Source organism: Hyla sarda, chromosome 12 (assembly GCF_029499605.1).
Source record: "Hyla sarda isolate aHylSar1 chromosome 12, aHylSar1.hap1, whole genome shotgun sequence".
Taxonomy (NCBI): Eukaryota; Metazoa; Chordata; class Amphibia; order Anura; family Hylidae; genus Hyla; species Hyla sarda.
Genome location: NC_079200.1, coordinates 18,421,131 through 18,439,905, shown reverse-complemented (window position 1 = coordinate 18,439,905; position 18,775 = coordinate 18,421,131). Strand labels below are relative to the sequence as shown.

At 46.0% G+C, this 18,775-nt stretch overlaps 1 protein-coding gene across 7 annotated transcripts in view; it reads right to left on the bottom strand.

The window, feature by feature from the left end:
- PLEKHH3 (pleckstrin homology, MyTH4 and FERM domain containing H3) overlaps window positions 1-18,775 on the bottom strand; it is a 169,386-nt gene that overhangs the window by 5,236 nt on the left and 145,375 nt on the right. For all 7 annotated transcript variants that reach the window (XM_056549096.1, XM_056549091.1, XM_056549093.1 and 4 more), the window contains 7 exons: window positions 13,844-13,967; window positions 7,740-8,037; window positions 5,641-5,848; window positions 3,906-4,042; window positions 3,057-3,177; window positions 1,133-1,597; window positions 97-288 (listed from right to left, as the gene is read on the bottom strand). In XM_056549096.1, the coding sequence (XP_056405071.1) occupies window positions 97-288; window positions 1,133-1,597; window positions 3,057-3,177; window positions 3,906-4,042; window positions 5,641-5,848; window positions 7,740-8,037; window positions 13,844-13,967 (1,545 nt within the window). The remainder of the gene's footprint in view (window positions 1-96; window positions 289-1,132; window positions 1,598-3,056; window positions 3,178-3,905; window positions 4,043-5,640; window positions 5,849-7,739; window positions 8,038-13,843; window positions 13,968-18,775) is intronic.

The window sequence follows — 18,775 nt, the reverse complement described above, 5'->3', positions numbered from 1 at the left end:
TACGGTTGTCCAGTAATTTTTGCACAAGTCTGTACCTGTACTGGGGCCCATTATCCACACACAGGGTCCTATGATAGATGTAACTGTGACTCTCACCTTGGAAGTCTCAAAGATCATCTCCTTGTCCCCCACTGACACTTTGAAAGTGGAATTGTCCGAAACGCCAAAGGATGTTATCTGGTTGTACAGAATGTTTTCGAAGGCGTCCACTTCTCCGTGCTTGTAGAGACTCAGAGAGGTGGCGCTGATGCCCAACCACAGCCGCTGTGAGAAGCTCCCAACGGAACTCTGCATGAAAGATAAGAAAGGGGTGAGTGGGCATGCTTCTAGAGAGTGTACTGTGCGAGTGCATGACCTAATACTGTAAAGCTGCCCATACACATGACATATATGTCTGCTAGTTGCAAGGGGACAGAATGTAGAAAGAATTGGGGATTTTGGATTTCATCATTCCCGACCTTTTTTCGAGATGAGAAAAGCAATTGCTTGAGTCCCTCTAGATGTTGCAAAACTGCAACTCCTGCCATGCCCAGGCAGCCGTTGGCAGGCTTAAAGGGGTACTTTGCCCCTAGACATCTTATCCCCTATTCAAAGGATAGGGGATAAGCTGTCTGATTGTAACGGTCCCGCTGCTGGGGACCCCAGACATCCGCGCCGGATGACTGGCGATGCGGAGGCTCGTGACGTCACGGCCACGCCCCCTCAATGCAAGTCTATGGGAGGGGCGTGTCGGGCCGTCACACCCCCTCCCATAGACCTGCGTTGAGGGGGCGTGGCCATGATGTCTCGAGCCTCCGGAGCTGCACCCGACACTCTAAACGAACACTAAGTGCAGCAGAGAGATTGCGCGGGTCCCCAGCGGTGGGACCCACACGATTAGACATCTTATCCCCTATACTTTGCATAGGGGATAAGATGTCTAGGGACGGAGTCCCCCTTTAATCTCATCTCCCAAGACTCACCTGATATGACAGGTTCCTGGAACTTTCATGCAAGTCTATGGCGCATTAGGCATTTGAGTTCTGGGAATCCGTCTGATCACGCAAGTCTCGGGCCACAAGATCGCTTGGGAAGTTTAAACATATCCTGCCGCCGGAGCAGCATGGCAATAACGCTTTAAACAAAAACTTACCATATAAAAGTCAATGTCATATAATGTGGATCCGTAACCAGACCATTGTTTAACTATAGAGAGATATGTAGCCATGACTTCAGTTCTGTCCATGCTCTGTAGAGCCTTCCATTTGTCTACTATCGCAGACATCATGTTGGCCCCCTCCTCCTTCATGCGGCCCTTAAACTTCTGACTTTCCTCGGCTTTCTGTTTTACAAGTGAGTTGTTCCACAATCCATTGGGAAGAGCTCCTGAGAAAAGACCTTTGTGCAGACTGGGACAAGAAGGCTTTGAAGTGATTTGAGGTTTACTCGATGCCAGGACCCGCGAGTGAAGAACGTAGATGGGGAACAGCTCCTCTAACCGAGGGAAAGGGGCATTCGGGGAAAAATCGCCATTGAGGAACTGCAGACGAAGAGCTGCCAATGATTGCAACGTTTCCTCGTTGGTTGGAAGATAGCCTTGGATGACTGCTTCATGCGCCTATGGGACAAGAGCCACATTGTGAAGAAATCTAAAGCAAAGAAGTCTTTAAAAGAGCACAGAAAAATGTGCTGAAACCTCTGAAGACTCTTAAAGGGGTACTCCGCCGCTAGACATCTTATCCCCTATCCAAACCAAAGGATAGGTGATAAGATGTCTGTTCGTGGGGGTCCCACAGCTGGGGACCCCCGCGATCTCGGCTGCGGCACCCCAGACATCCGGTGCACGGAGCAAACTTCACTCCGTGCCGGATGACTGGCGATGCGGGGCAGAGGCTCGTGATGTCACTGCCACGCCCCTCAATGCAAATCTATGGGAGGGGGTGTAACATCCGTCACACCCCCTCCCATAGACTTGCATTGATGGGGCGTGGTCGTGATGTCACGAGCCTCCGGCGCTACATCCAATGCTCTAAGCGAACGCCGGGTGCAGCAGGGAGATCGCGGGGGTCCCCAGCAACAGGACCCCCGTGATCAGACATCTTATCCCCTATCCTTTGGAGTACACCTTTAAGAACTAGGGCCTGATCTGATGGGTGTAATTGCAAGACTTCACAAATTAACCATGGGGCAACTATAAACTAATGGCAGCACAGATGCTGTTGGTCCAAGTCCTACGCTTTGCGGTTGGGCCTCTTGATAATGCATCCGCATTTTCAGATATATTAGGAATAGTCATGAAATATATTTCCAGGCTACCTATCGGTTATCACGATTCTACAGTCTTACTGTCTTACTTTGGTCTGTAATAAACTAGCAGACAGTAAATAGAAATTATTTCCACTTTAAAGGGATTGTCCAGCACAAGAAACAACCTGTGTATGGTGCCAAAAAAGTATAATAAAACAACTTAGTTATATAATGTAGTTAGCCAAAGTGTAGATTTTCCTTTTCAGCTGTGTCCTCTCCGTTGTGAGCTGTGACATCACATCACAGGCTCTGAATGCAGCACTCACATCCCTCCTCCCCCTCCCCTGTTGTCTGCTTGGGACCAGACCAGTGATGTGAAGGAGGGAGCTCATATTCCAGCTTATTAGATTTATGACTCATTAGATAAGGCAGCAGGAAGTCACTCAGTCACAATAGTTTCCGTCATACTGGGCTCCCTGCTGCTTCAGGGTCTAATGAGCAGTAATACCAGTCCCCCCTTTACATCACTGGGCTCGTCCCATGCTGACAGAGGGGAAGGAGGGGCAGAGTGCTTTGAGAGAGTGTGACTTGATGTCACAGCTTACAAGGGAGAGGGCTGATATGGAAAATTTCTGCACTATTGCCAATAACATTATATTAGTAAGTTGCTTTATTATACTTTTTGACATGATACAGGTCGTTTCTTTCGCTGGAACCTTTTTAAGTTGTCTTATCACAATCTTTATTTATTTAAAAAAAAAATTCAAGCAGAAAATAGGGATCTGACAATAATAGGTGCCAGGGTAGACGATTGGGGATCTTTCACATACCTGCTCAAAGAGGAAGGAATATTCTAAGCTGTCTTTCGGGACATCTTCTGTGTCAAGGAAACAGTAAAGCTTGAAGTATAACCTCCACCGCGTTTCAAAACCCTTTTCTTTACATGTAAAGCTATGAATAAAAATATAATAGGTATAATTAAAGTATATTACAGAATGCAGTAAAGAGAACAAATTCTAATGGTACAACCATTATTTATTTTTATTAAAACTGTTCCGAACGCTGGAGCCGGGACCGGGAGCTTTTGACGTCATAGCCCAACCTCCTAATTTACGGCCTTCACGCCTCCTCCCATAGTCTTGCATTGAGGGGGCGGGGCTATGACGTCATAAGCTCCCGGCGTCGGCTCCAGCGTTCGGAGTACCCCTTTTAAGCAGCATACTATGACTTCTTAAGTTTTGGAGACTCTTGAATTAGGATCTCCTAGGTATCAATGGAATCTATTTATATTATGCTTTACTGTCTTAAAGGGGTACTCCGGTGGAAAACTTCTTTTTTAAATCAACTGGTGCCAGAAAGTTAAACAGATTTGTAAATGACTTCTATTAAAAAATCTTAATCCTTCTAGTACTTATTAGCAGCTGTATACTACAGAAGAAATGCTTTTCTTTTTGGATTTCTCTTCTGTCACGACCACAGTGCTCTCTGCTGACCTCTGCCGTCCATTTTAGGAACTGCCCATAGCAGAAGAAAATCCCCATAGCAAACATATGCTGCCCTGGACAGTTCCTAAAATGGACAGAGGTGTCAGCAGAGAGCACTTATCCGATATATTCAGAATGATAAGATCCAACCTACAGTGCCCCCCATTAGCTCCCAATAGTAAAAGCTCTATTTACTTTTCAAACCTGGTGAGGGCATCGGCAACTATAGTGGCTTTGGCCAGCGCTTGCTCGTAATGGTGGTTCTGCTCGAAGAGGGCAAACACGTTTCGACTGCACGTCAGCTTCAGCCTTTTGATCAGCTCCTCCACCAACTATTTTGGGAGATAAAAGTTTTTATTACAATGAGTCACGGCATGAAAGGAGCCCATGTCTAGCCCACATTTCCTTTCTCTTAAAACACAGACTGACACCAAATAAATACATTACCGACGGACAAAACCCGAAATGATAACTCACTAAAGTAACAAGGAATAATCTAAAATACGAGGACTCACAGCCCAGGGCAAATCAGGATATAAAAAAAAGGAGCTTAAAAGGGGTAGTCCAGGGAACTGAACTTATCAGACAGAATAGGGGATAAGTGATTGACTGTGGGGGGTCCAACCACTGGGACCCCTCATAATCTCTTTTTCGGGGCCCCAGCTACTTAGCCATCCTCAGCGCACTCGGGCCCTCACCTTCTTGGACAAGAACAAGTGATGGCCCTCTAAGCAAATCACTGGCCGCGGTGAAGTCCCACCTCAGCTGGTGAATGGCTGAGCTGGCCATCACTTACTCTTGTTCAGGATGGTAGGTGCCGGAGTGCGCCAAGGACTGGTAAGTAGCCGGGTAAGGGTCCCAGCAGTCGGACCCCCCCCCCCCCCCGACATCAGACACTTATCCTCTATCCTGTGTCTGATGAGTTCAATTCTCTGGAGTACCCCTTTAAGTGTCCCTGCCATTGATAAAAACTTTTGACAATACAGCGACATGTGAAAAGTTTTGATCGATCAGGGTCCCCACCAATCTGTAGCATGTGGTAGCGCACTTCACAACCTAGCTCGCAGCGATCTTTCCCCTGCTTCAAAACACGGCCCCATGGTGCAGCCTTAGTCAATCATAGCTCATCTCACACTGATCTGCTCTGGGCTGTGTGTAACAGAGTGAGGGAGGAAGTTCTCCCCTGTATGGCTTCAGATGATGTCACGCCTGCTGGGGAACGCCCCTTCCCAGTCTGTGAATCTGACTTAGACTGAGCAGAAAATACAGAGTAATATCAAGGTAGGAAACTAACAAATAATAAAAATAAAGGAAGGGGTGGTTTATCATGATGGGGGCAGTGAACTGAGAGGTTTTTAAAATTTAACAAGATCATGACAGGTACCCACACCTTGCACTGGTGAGATCTAACAAGATCAAAACAGTTTCCTGATTCATGGATCCGTATATCTGGCTACATCCATTCCAATGGTTCCAGAGGTGTGGTGGGCCAACAGAAGGTACAAAATGGTACAATTCACAATCCCCAGGGTGAAGGCCAGTTATAAGCAGGAACGTGAACAGACATTTTTGGGGGCAGGGGCTCAAGTAAAAAAAAAAAAAAGGCAGTTAATTTAGCTTGATATTACTGCTATCAGCAGCAGCGCTGTCAAGAAAAATGGGCACCTAAGGAGGAGACATCAAAAGGGCAGTGGCTCAAGCCCCCTTTCTAGTCTATGTGTGCACGTCCCTGGTTATAAGTATAGGAATAATATCAGTCAAGGACAGGAATAATATCAGTCAAGGACAGGAATAATATCAGTCAAGGACAGGCTCTAAGTGCAGTATGTGCATATGCCTCACTCCAACTCATTACAAGCTTAGCGAATGCGGATCAAGCGTTATGGCAATATGGCAAGTGGGAATATCCGCGATGCGAACGGTATCTCACCTCCCCCGCTGTAGTATGAGACGTGATTGGAACTTTACAGACACCAGATCCCGGGTAGTGTACAGTGCACACCAGCTCCTGCCTCTGGATGAGGACAGAGATCTCCTCGTAGGATGGTACGTACTCTCGCTGCTTCGTCTTATCCAGAGACGACAGGACGAAATCGGCGTACTTCTCCATTTCTGTGTCGGGGTAACTGTCCTTCATTCTAGAAAGGGTTAAAAGGACATATGATGGAAACCTGGTCTATTAAAACTTTCTTTTAATGGGCACTGTCAGAATCAAAAACTCTTTATATGTTATACATCTTGGCAAAACGTCAACATTTTCTTGTAAAGTATATTCGAAAGGTTATCTCCTTTTTATAAAAAAAAAAAAAAAAAAAAGGCCACTAGGGGTCCCCATTTCATCCATATCATATTCCTGTCTGGCTGCGGCATCATCTTTGTCCCAAAGTCCAGGAATTGAGGGAAGGAGTAGCACTCCTCTGTGCTCACTCCTGTCCTGTCTATCAGACTAAGACTGGGTTCACATTACGTTTTGTCCATAAGGGGACTGGATCCAGTTGGGCGATGGGAAAACCGGGTGCTCCTGTATCCCAGTCGGACCCGGCCCCCATCTCATTAATTTGAATGAGCCGACCGGAGTCAGATAGTGTCTCCAGTCGGCTAATTTTTTACCCACATCTGGTTTTGTGACCGGACCTAAAATAGTGGTAGGCCTCGGCTGGAATACGGGAGCGCCTGGTTTTCCCATCCCCCAGCCGGATCCGGTCCCCGTATGGCCAAAACATAATGTGAACCCAGCCTTAAAAATGTATATAAAATAGCATTTTTCTACAGAAAAGGCCTCCATCCTGCTGCTTTCTTATTGTTGGTTATCCAGGCATGCTGGGAGTTGTAGTTTTGCAACAGCTGGGGGGCCTCAGGTTGAAGATTACTGAGCCTTGAGTGAGGCAAACCCCTTCTATAGGAGCCTCATTCAGCTAGTTTCACATGGTAATGGTCCGCTCCTAGCCAAGGAAGAGACACAGAACTTTGTGAAATTATTATTAGGCTGTGTTCACACGGCAGAATTTCGCACAGAGATTCCGCAGCAGCAGAGTCCCCCTTGACTTCAATGGGATTCTGCTGCGCTGTTCACATCTGGCGCAGAAATTCAAATTTCAGTGGCGCAGAAAGAGCAGACTCTGCGCGGTCCTAGCGCCGGCATGTTATGCCAGAGCTCCGCATTCAGCGGCAATGTCCGCATGGAGATTTTCCGAGCAGAGATGGCAGTGTGAACGTGGCCTTAGTCATTCCATTAGTGAACAGAGAGCTGTGGAGGAGTGCGATGTATTACAGATGATTCACCATTATAGTCAGCACCATCATGTCATAGAAAGGGTCATGGGATGTAGATACGGAGAAAAAAACCTGATTCCACGGCGCAGTCCACAGATTCAATCAGATGATGGTGTAAGTAATATAAATATTTATTAAGCCAATGTGCAACGCTTTTCAGGGCTTAGGATCCCCTTCATCAGGCATGTAGGCATCATAACATGTATAACAGACTGGTGCCTTTAAATAGGATCTTTTTGGCGCCATGCTTATATCCACGCTGCTATGGGCACTTCCTCCCATTGAGGCCACACCCACTGGGCGGAGCCTTATTTGTTTGGCGCCAAAAAGATCCTATTTAAAGGCACCAGTCTGTTATACATGTTATGATGCCTACTTGCCTGATGAAGGGGATCCTAAGCCCCGAAACGCTTTGCACCTTGGCTTAATAAATATTTATATTACTTACACCATCATCTGATTGAATCTGTGGACTGCGCCGTGGAACCGGTTTTTTTTTCTCCATATCTACATCCTGCTCTTGCTTAGTGCTCGATCCGATACCGGGAGGCTGCACCACTAATCTTATGCGCTTGTGTAGTTGTGTCAGTTACACAACCGTGCCAGGTGAGAGGACCACTGAAACTTTTATGAATCCTACACCCGCTTACATCCTTTCTTGTTCAAAACATACTGTCCTATGAGGAGCTCTGCTTATTGTTTTCTTTAGATTTATGTAGCTAAGAAGAGGTCGCTTCCGATTTACTACTCATTTACCTGTGCAAGTGAAACTGTAGGAAGCGAAGGACGGCCGGGCTGGGCAGGTAAGTGCAACTCATGCAAGTGAGCAGCTGCCAATACCGGAGGTCAGACACGCTCCCCGACTCCGGCGGGTCTGTGGTCTGCTTCACCACCTGGCAGTAAACCTCGTCTCGTAGAGGCCGTAGGTCTAGGCACGTCTGCAGAACGCCTTGCATTAGCGGCACGGGGTCTCTTTGGTTCTCCATTTGCTGCAGGGAGTTAAATATCTTCACCGCTTCGTCTCGGAGAGCCGTGTAACCCCTGACGTTATGGGCTGAAAGAAGCAGAAGCAGTGCGGATTATAGATTTTTATTTTAAACACAGAACAGGCGGAATAAAAAAAAAAAAGGGTAATGCCTGTGACCTGCGCTAGTCTAAACACGACGTTCGTATAATTATAGAGCATTTGCATTCGTTAAAAAAAAAAAAAAAGGAATGCCGAAAACTGATACATTAAAGGGCGCACTTAAAAGAGCTTAATAACCATTCCTCATACATGAGTCTGGCAGGAGACAGATAATTGCTCCACAATTCTTCACATGGACTCATAGAGAGTCTGTAAAGTTCTGCCAAATGGCCTAAAGGAGGGCGCACTTAGTTTGACAAGCTTTTTATTGCAGTGTTTCCCAACCAGGAGGCCTCCAGCTGTTGCAAAACTACAATTCCCAGCATGCCCGGACAGCCAAAGGCTGTCCGGGTATGCTGGGAGTTGTAGTTTTGCAACAGCTGGAGGCCCCCTGGTTGATAAACACTGTTCTAGTGGATCTAAAAAAGATGGGAAACTATAAAGGAAAGAGGTTTCTGAAAGGACTCCGTAATACATGCACGCTCAATTCAGATAAGCATGCACGTGTTGTAAGTGGTAGGAAGGGAGTAAGCCGCTGCCAGACACCATGTGAACAGAGGATCAGCCATTGAAATGTAACATCAACCCTCCAGGAAAGTCAGGATACCCAATGCATGTATGATAGTCATCTGACTCCACAGAAATTGGCAGGTTTGGTCGGCCTGTGTGTACGGGCGCCATTGCTTTCTGCAAATGTTCAAGTATTAGTTGTTAATGCTTTGGTTTCCATGGGTAATTGGCTTATTTTCCTATCACTCGTGAACAGATATTAGCCACATGACATGCCATCACCAGAGGCGCAACGTAAAGCGACACCTGTAAAATGGCCCCTCAGCTAACTTTGGTGTACTCACCAATACAAATTACCAATACTTTATTTTTTTCAGTGTCAGCATTTGTGAAGCCTTAGACGGAACTCGAACCTGAGGCCCTCACGGACACTCATTATTAAGATTATGTATGTAGTTAAGTAAGAAATCCCCCACCATTAGGTTAAAGCCCCCAGGAAGGGAAGTAGAAAGGAAATCCCTCTATTAGGAAGAAGACCTCAGTGGCAGGTAGGTAGGAAATAGTTTCTTTTAGGTAGAAGCTCCCAGAAGATAGACAAGCAGGGAATCCCTCTATTAGGTAGAAGCCCTTCAGTAGGTAGGGAACCCTCCCATTTTAGGTAGAATCCCCCAGAAGATAGGCAAGTAGGGAATACCCCTATTAGGTAGAAACCCCCCAGTAGGTAGGGAACCCTCCCATTTTAGGTAGAAGCCCCCAGAAGATAGGCAAGTAGGGAATCACCCTATTAGGTAGAATTCCCCAGTAGGTAGGGAACCCTCCCATTTTAGGCAAAAGCTTCCAGAAGATAGGCAAGTAGGGAATCCCCCTAGTAGGTAGAAACCCCCAGTAGGTAGGGAACCCTCCCATTTTAGGTAGAAGCTCCCAGAAGATAGGCAAGTAGGGAATCACCCTATTAGGTAGAAGTCCCCAGTAGGTAGGGAACCCTCCCATTTTAGGAAAAAGCTTCCAGAAGATAGGCAAGTAGGGAATCCCCCTATTAGGTAGAAACCCTTCAGTAGGTAGGGAACCCTCCCATTTAAGGCAGAAGCTCCCAGAGGATAGGCAAGTAGGGATTCCCCCAATTGTGTTGAAACCCTCAGTAGTTAGATAGTGAGGTAGGTAGGGAACCTCCTAGTAGGTAGATGCCCCCATTATATAGTTTTCCCCAATAATTTTCATAAAAAAATAAATGATAAAGATTCCACTCACCTTTCCTATGCTCCCACGCTAAGACCTTGGCATTCTCCGCTCTGTTACTGGCGCAGGACCTTCTCTTTCGCTCCATTGACTGGAGTGATGCCATTAAAATTATGTCACTCCAGATAATGGAGCGAACAATGAAGAGTCCTAAGTGGAGCGAAAGATAAGTGAGAGGGATTTTTTTTTCTTTTTAATAGTCCGCAGGTATCGGGATGGGTGTTGGGGACATATGCACAAGTACTTGTGCATATGTCTGGTATCGGGACATCCCTATTTATGGTACTGGGCTTCTCATATAGGAAAGAGACCTCATGGACCCTCTCAGACTTCTGGGCCCGGTTTGCCAGTGATCATGAAACTGCTGCAGGTCTGGCTCCTATAAACATCCGCCACATGGAAAAATGTTTCATTACATGGCAGCCAGGTAAATTGAATGGCTGACCCTATAAAGGGGTACTCCACTGGCCAGCGTTCGGAAGTAAATGTTCCGAATGCTGTTTTCATGCTGCAGGGGTCGGCCATGACCCTCGTGACATCACGGCCACGCCCCCTCAATGCAAGTCTATGGGAGGGGGTGTGATGGCCGCCACGCCCCCTCCCATAGACTTGTATTGAGGGGGCGTGGCTGTGATGAATCCACCAGAGTGATTCTTCTTTTCTGGCTTGAATGGAGGTGCCCCCTCCTATAATGTCCATGTAGACAGGGAACGTCTTGATGGAATGCCCCCTTTATTATGATCGCATGACATTGTGCAATGTCACTGAACAGAGTTAATCCTTGAAGCCAAGGAACAGTTTCCCAGAAAGAGACGGCACAAATGTGGTCAAAATGGAATGAGATAAGATGCGAGACCAGAGGCTTTCATTTTAATATTTCATATGGGAAGTTTGTGGTACTTTGTCTGCCAGACTAGAGGGAGGGAGCAGAGACAAGGGATCAAAGGACACAAAATGACTAAGACATTTCCAAACTCCCTGGCGTCTGGGGTCCTTATGAGAAGACAATGATTTCCATTATTTGCTGGAGTGGAAATCCCCCGAGTGACGGGTTACATTTTCGGTAAATGATCGCTGTGCAGATGATCAAACCATAGATTACCCGTAATATTCTGGTCATCGCAGACATATGTAAGATCTCATTTGGTATCATGGGAGCTTATGTTCAATTGCGTTTCTTAAGGTTTTGCCGTTTTTGGCATTGCTGGAATTAGGCTAGAAACAAGGGCTGTGACTCTCCTCCGAGCACCAGGCCCACATGGATCTCATTGTTCTCGTGTCACAAGAAATAAGCAGCTTCCTATGGTTTACCGATCGGCTTAATTCCTCTATAAAGTTGTCTCATAGATCTTAATGAGATGGCATATTGGAATATATGACGTGCACTCAATGACAAAAAAAAGATAAATGCAGGATTGCTGTACAGCTCTGCATGCAGTTTTGTCTCAGGCAGATATCAAAATGATTACAGCTGTTGTCTGATTAGACACTGGGTCCCTTATACAAAGGCTCTCAGAGATTACTTTTGGGTAGTGTACAAGAAATCATTGACTGCTAGACATGCCTCTACCATGCATTTGAATACATTTTACTCAGTTGACAGACTTTAAAGGGTTACTTCACTGGCCAGCCACTCACTGTTTTCGTGCTGCGGTGGATGGCCATGCCCCTCGTGACGTCTCGACCACGCCCCCTCAATGCAAGTCTATGGGAGGGTCCCAATCTCACTCCAAGCATCTAATGTGTATGGCCAATCTCATTCCAAAAATCTAATGTGTGTGGCCAATATCACTCCAAACATCTAATGTGTATGGCCAATCTCACTCCAAACATCTAATGTGTATGGCCAATCTCACTCCAAACATCTAATGTGTAAGGCCAATCTCACTCCAAACATCTACTGGGTATGGCCAATCTCACTCCAAACATCTAATGCGTATGGCCAATCTCACTCCAAACATCTACTGGGTATGGCCAATCTCACTCCAAGCATCTAATGTTTATGGCCATTCTCACTCCAAACATCTAATGTGTATGACCAATCTCACTCCACGCATGTAATGTGTATGGCCAATCTCACTCCAAACATCTAATGTGTAAGGCCAATCTCACTCCAAACATCTAATGTGTATGGCCAATCTCACTCCAAACATCTAATGTGTATGGCCAATCTCACTCCAAACATCTAATGTGTATGGCCAATCTCACTCCAAGCATCTAATGTTTATGGCCAATCTCACTACAAGCATGTAATGTGTATGGCCAATCTCATTCCAAACATCTAATGTTTATGGCCAATCTCACTCCACGCATGTAATGTGTATGGCCAATCTCACTCCAAACATCTAATGTGTATGGCCAATCTCACTCCAAGCATCTAATGTTTATGGCCAATCTCACTCCACGCATGTAATGTGTATGGCCAATCTCACTCCAAACATCTAATGTGTATGGCCAATCTCATTCCAAACATCTAATGTTTATGGCCAATCTCACTCCACGCATGTAATGTGTATGGCCAATCTCACTCCACGCATGTAATGTGTATGGCCAATCTCACTCCAAACATCTAATGTTTATGGCCAATCTCACTCCAAGCATCTAATGCTTATGGCCAATCTTACTCCAAACATCTAATGTTTATGGCCAATCTCACTCCAAGCATCTAATGTGTATGGCCAATCTCACTCCAAACATCTAATGTGTATGGCCAATCTCACTCCAAGCATCTAATGTATAGTGCCAATCTCACTCCAAACATCTAATGTGTATGGCCAATCTCACTCCAAACATCTAATGCGTATGGCCAATCTCACTCCAAACATCTACTGGGTATGGCCAATCTCACTCCAAGCATCTAATGTTTATGGCCATTCTCACTCCAAACATCTAATGTGTATGACCAATCTCACTCCACGCATGTAATGTGTAAGGCCAATCTCACTCCAAACATCTAATGTGTATGGCCAATCTCACTCCAAACATCTAATGTGTAAGGCCAATCTCACTCCAAACATCTAATGTGTATGGCCAATCTCACTCCAAACATCTAATGTGTATGGCCAATCTCACTCCAAACATCTAATGTGTATGGCCAATCTCACTCCAAGCATCTAATGTTTATGGCCAATCTCACTCCAAGCATGTAATGTGTATGGCCAAACTCATTCCAAACATCTAATGTTTATGGCCAATCTCACTCCACGCATGTAATGTGTATGGCCAATCTCACTCCAAGCATCTAATGTTTATGGCCAATCTCACTACAAGCATGTAATGTGTATGGCCAATCTCATTCCAAACATCTAATGTTTATGGCCAATCTCACTCCACACATGTAATGTGTATGGCCAATCTCACACCAAACATCTAATGTGTATGGCCAATCTCACTCCACGCATGTAATGTGTATGGCCAATCTCACTCCAAACATCTAATGTGTATGGCCAATCTCACTCCAAGCATCTAATGTTTATGGCCAATCTCACTCCACGCATGTAATGTGTATGGCCAATCTCACTCCACGCATGTAATGTGTATGGCCAATCTCACTCCAAACATCTAATGTTTATGGCCAATCTCACTACAAGCATCTAATGCTTATGGCCAATCTTACTCCAAACATCTAATGTTTATGGCCAATCTCACTCCAAGCATCTAATGCTTATGGCCAATCTCACTCCATGCATGTAATGTGTATGGCAAATTTAACTCCACGCATGTAATGTGTATGGCAAATCTCACTACAAACATGTAATGTGTATGGCCAATCACACTCCAAACATCTAATGTGTATGGCCAATCTCACTCCACGCATCTAATGTGTATGGCCAATCTCACTCCAAACATCTAATGTGTATGGACAATCTTACTTTTCATTCTACTCAATAGAATAAATCATTGTATAGGTTGCTATATTAACACCAGTTTCCTTTCTTATAACAGGCCACCATTGTGGTTTGAAGGAAAACCATTTCACAACACTTACGGGAATGATCATCAGATCCATAAGGGAAGGGTAAAAGTGGGGCGTAGAGGGGGTTCTTCGTATGCCGTAGAATGGGGTTCAGCTTGTAGATCTCTTCCACTGTTTCTTGATTGCAATGACTTTCCTGAACGAAGAAGAAAAAAAGAAGGAAAAGAAACCTTATAAGAATTTCTCTCTCACGGCCCTGACACAATAGTGGTTACCCGCTGGTGTTACAGAACACGCAGAACATGTGTAACATCACGAAACTTCCCTCTTACAAAACTCAAAATTAGCTTCAGATTTCACTCAACATCCTGTTTCGACAGCGCGCTCATACGTAAAATAGCTGAGATTATGTGATATTTTGAGGTAGTGTTTTTTTTTGCAGAATATTAATTTTCAATTAAAAAAGTCTGAAGCTGCCTCTGGTTAAGCCATAATTTAGGACACATCATTTTATGTGGTCTGCACAGCTGCTCCCTATGCACGCTCTGCTGCCTGTGCCATTGCCTGCTCCCTGCGCCATTGCCTGCTCCCTGTGCCATTGCCTGCTCCGTGGGCCATTGCCTGCTCCCTGCGCCAAGCGCTGGCTGTGTCCTCTATGTCCACTGCATTTCATACGCAGCAGATGCAGCCAGTGCTTGGCAGAGGGGGCGGAGAAAACTGGGGGAAGAGCGGGGCAGCAGTCCAGACCTTGCAGGTCTAACTCTTTTTGGACAGAGGTGCGGTAAATGGGGCAGTGTTGGGGCCTAACTACTATATGAGGGTAGTGTAAGGAGCATAAGTACTAATATTAGGGGCACAAAGGGGGGCCTAACTACTACATAGGGGCAAAGTGGAGTGCTTAACTACTATATGGGGCAGTGTGGGGGCCTAATTACTATATGAGGGTAGTGTAAGGGGCCTAAGTACTATTTTGGGGTCACAGAGGGTGCCCAACTATTACATAGGGGCAATGTGGAGGGCCTAACTACTATACATGGGCAGTGTTGGGGCCTAACTACTATATAGAAACACAAGGCCTTCGGTCCTTTAAAAGCAAAGCATAAGGCCTTCAGTAAAAACTGACACCGCAGATTTAGGAGATACAACTTGTGGAAACAAATAAAAATGCAACTGGCCACTATTCTATATATAAATTATGTCTTCCATTTCGTCCCTCGGCGGCACACAAAGGGTTAACATCTCTTTTCCTCCTACTGGACAGAAGATGATCTAACAAGAGTAATTAAACAATTAAGCAATTACCCAGAAGTAGCCCAGCTTGGGTATCCATTCCCATAAATAACCCCCAGAGACCAGGACACACGTGTTTTTTCTTCTGTCCTACGGAATTTCTATGATCTTTTTTCTTTTAGGTATTATCCCCGCCGGGATACACTATGCTGGCTCTGTCTGGGAGTCCTCAGACCTCCAGCATACTTTGGGGTCCATGTTCCTCTTCCAGTTGGAAGAAATATGTGGGGCATTTTAAACCTTGGCGGTGGTCATTGGGGCTTGGCATCGGGGCTCCGGTGTCCACTTGCCTTAGTTTTGCTGCCCGCATCCTCGGCCTCTTCTCCGGGAGAGCGCCCGTGCTGCGGCGGCCGCGACTTCCGGGTTCTCGCCGCCCAGCACGCTCGGCCTGAACTATGTCGCAGAACGCATGCGTGAACTGTCACGCGCTTCCGGAGTCCAGGACCGCGGACATATGAGAGTGCTGCAAGGTAGGTTGTGTTTTCCCCTACTTGTGGATATTGCTTTCTCAGGTTTCTACTTCCGGTCCTCGGTTATTTAGTCCCAGCAGTGGCTGGAATTTGGTCCAGCCTCTGCCAGGTGCGCTAATCTGCCAGCTCTCAGGTAGGTCTAAGTGTTTTATGGGCACATGAACCTCTTGGACCTAGGACAATCGGTCATTATTGATGTTTTTTCACTCTGGGGGTCTGGTTCACTCCTCCCTTTATGTATATACCTGTTTCAAGGTAGAAATCCTTATTCTGTGCCCTTGTGTTTCCTTCCTCAGAATGGATAGACCTCAGGATTCCCATTCATCTAAAAAGAGGAAGAGAAAGGAGCACCACAGGTTATGCCTTCAATGTTCACAGCCACTACCAGATGAGTATTCACAAGATATATGCTCTGTCTGTTCTAATTATGCTCCAGCCTCCAGCTCTTCTCAGTCTGAAGCTAAACAGCTTCTCACTTGGTTCAGTTCCAGTCTGCAGTCTGTTATCTGTCTGTTATCTGTTATCAGACATTTCAGACAAACGCAAACCATCCAAATCCAAGTCTTCCTCTAAGCGCCCCATCTCTCCAGTATCATCCTCTGACTCCTCTTCTGCATCTGAAGGGGAGTTAGAGTCCTACTCCTCTTCTCTAGACTTGGCTGAAATGGGGACCCCTGATGAGTATTATCTTTTCAATAAAGACCAGACTAATTCATTGATTAAATCTGTTAAAAAGACAGTGGAAGGAGAACCACGCGAAGATAATTTGCCCAAAAAAGGAATCTCTTTTTTATTTTCCTCAATCTTCCTCTCTATCCTTTCCAGGACATCCCTTGCTGGACCCCCTCATGAAAGCGGAGTGGCTGAAACCTGAAAAGAAGTCTGACCAGGTTCAAAACCACATACAAGATGGATCCAGGAAACACGTCAGCATGGGATTCCCCTCCTAAGGTAGATTTGGCGGTCGCTAGACTATCTAAAAAATCTGATGAATCATCTTTATTGAGGGATCAGATGGATAGAAGAGCTGAAGGGTCTCTTAAAAGAATTTACAGTTCAGCCGCGGCAGCATGTAAAGCTTCTATGGCCTCTATCTCTGTGGGGCGTGCTCTCCGCATTTGGCTTTCTCAATTAACCAGAGATCTTCAGGATGGGGTACCCAGGCAAGAGATTCTACAAGACCTCCCTAAGTTGAAGTTAGCGGCAGAATTTTTTGCAGATTATCCTTTGGATATAATCCCTATTAATTCTAAGATTCTAGCCAGCTCCACTGCAGCGAGACGTGCACTCTGGTTAAAAGAATGGTCTGGCGATGTACCTGCTAAAAAACATTTTTGTTCATTACCCTTTGAAGGTCAAGAACTTTTTGGCTCTCAGTTGACCCCCATATTGGAAGGAATGAGCAATAAAAAAGGTGTGTTTTTTCTTCCCCTTCCAAGAAACCTAAGTTTCAACCTAGAAGGAGACAGTCCAGATTTTCCCTGCCCTACAGAAGATACAATTCTCAGAGAGGAAGACAAAGGCGTCAGTCTCGCCCTCAAACCACTACTTACAAGAAGAAGTCGCCCCAGGGTGGGGAGAAGGGGAAGGGCTTTTGACGCCAAGTCATGTTTGCCCCGAGTAGGCGCCAGGCTTTTCCATTTTGCCTCGCAATGGTTAAAAACATCATCAGACTCGTGGGTAAACTCTATCATTACAAAGGGGTACGCACTGGAACTGACAAGCACTCCCCCAAACAAGTTTGTGTTGAACAGACAAGACCCTCATGTCCTTCCACTGATATCAGAGTTCCTGCTGAAGGGTGCACTGGAGCCTGTCCAAATCTCTCAAAGAGGTTTTGGCATCTACTCCAGAATCTTCGCTGTCCCCAAGAAGGGCGGATCTTGGAGACTAGTCATCGATCTCACCTACCTGAATACCTACATTGTCAAGAAACGTTTCAGAATGGAAACAATCAGATCAGTTCTGTCACTACTAGAAGAAGGCGACCGGATGGCTACAATCGATATGAAAGATCTTCACATACCAATTGTCAAATCTCACAGGAAATTTCTAAGGTTGGCGGTGCTGGTAAACCAGGAGATTCTTCATTACCAGTTCACATGCCCCCTTTCGGGCTATCCTCTGCACCCAGGGTCTTTACGAAAGTGACTGTTGTTCTGGCTGCCCATCTTCAGGGAGTGAACCTCATCCCGTACCTAGACGACTGGGTGATCCTAGCCCACTCGGAAGAAGCTTTGAAATATCATCTTCAGCTGACCATCGCAGTCCTTCAAGATCATGGCTTTCTGCTCAACTTTCAGAAGTCTCACCTCACTCCAACTTCACAAGGGAAGTTTCTGGGATTCCGGATCGATTCAGTGGCGATGAGGTTGTTTCTATCAGAAGACAGGCTCTGCAAGCTGAAATCGGAGGGCTTCCGAGTCCTGGTTCATCAGACAACCTCCCGTCGTTTTTTTATCTGAACAAACAGGGAGGTACGAGATCTCGTCATATGATGGAAGAGTGTCGCCCACTAATGTCCTGAGCGGAAGACCATTTGGTGGAACTGCATGCAGTACACATCCGGGGATCCCTGAATCTTCAGGCGGACTTCCTGAAGAAGAACTTCAACCCAGTAGAATGGAGCCTCAACCCCAAGATTTTTCTCCAGTTGGTCGAAAAATTTGGCCAGCCAGAGATGGATGTCATGGCCACAAGAGCAAACCGGAAGGTTCCTACCTTCTGCTCCATCTATCGCAGGGACCTCCCCGACCATCTGGACGGCCTTTCGTTTCCATGGAGCAACAGATTTCACTATGCCTTCCCTCCGTTTCCCCTCATACCACGGATGCTGCTGAAGATCAAGGAGGAACATGCCACAGTCCTTGCAGTACTCCCGTTTTGGCCCAGGAGGGCTTGGTTCCAACTCGCGTGGAGGCTTTCGAGAGGCTGTCTTTGGGAGCTCCCTCTTCTTCCGAATTTGCTTCTTCAAGAAGGCCTTTGTCATCCAGCATTGCACAGGTTGAGACTCACGGCCTGGCTGCTGAGAGGGTGATGTTGTCTGCACAAGGTTTTTCGGAGGAAGTAATCAACTTGCTGGTCGCCTCAAGAAAACCTTCTACTCTTAAGGTCTATTCCAGAGTGATGAAGCTCTTCAGCTCATGGTGTATGCTTCACAATGTGGTCTCTCCATCTTTATCTCAGGTTCCTCAAAGATGGCTTTGATAAAGGCCTGAAACCTAACACTCGACGCGTTCAGTTC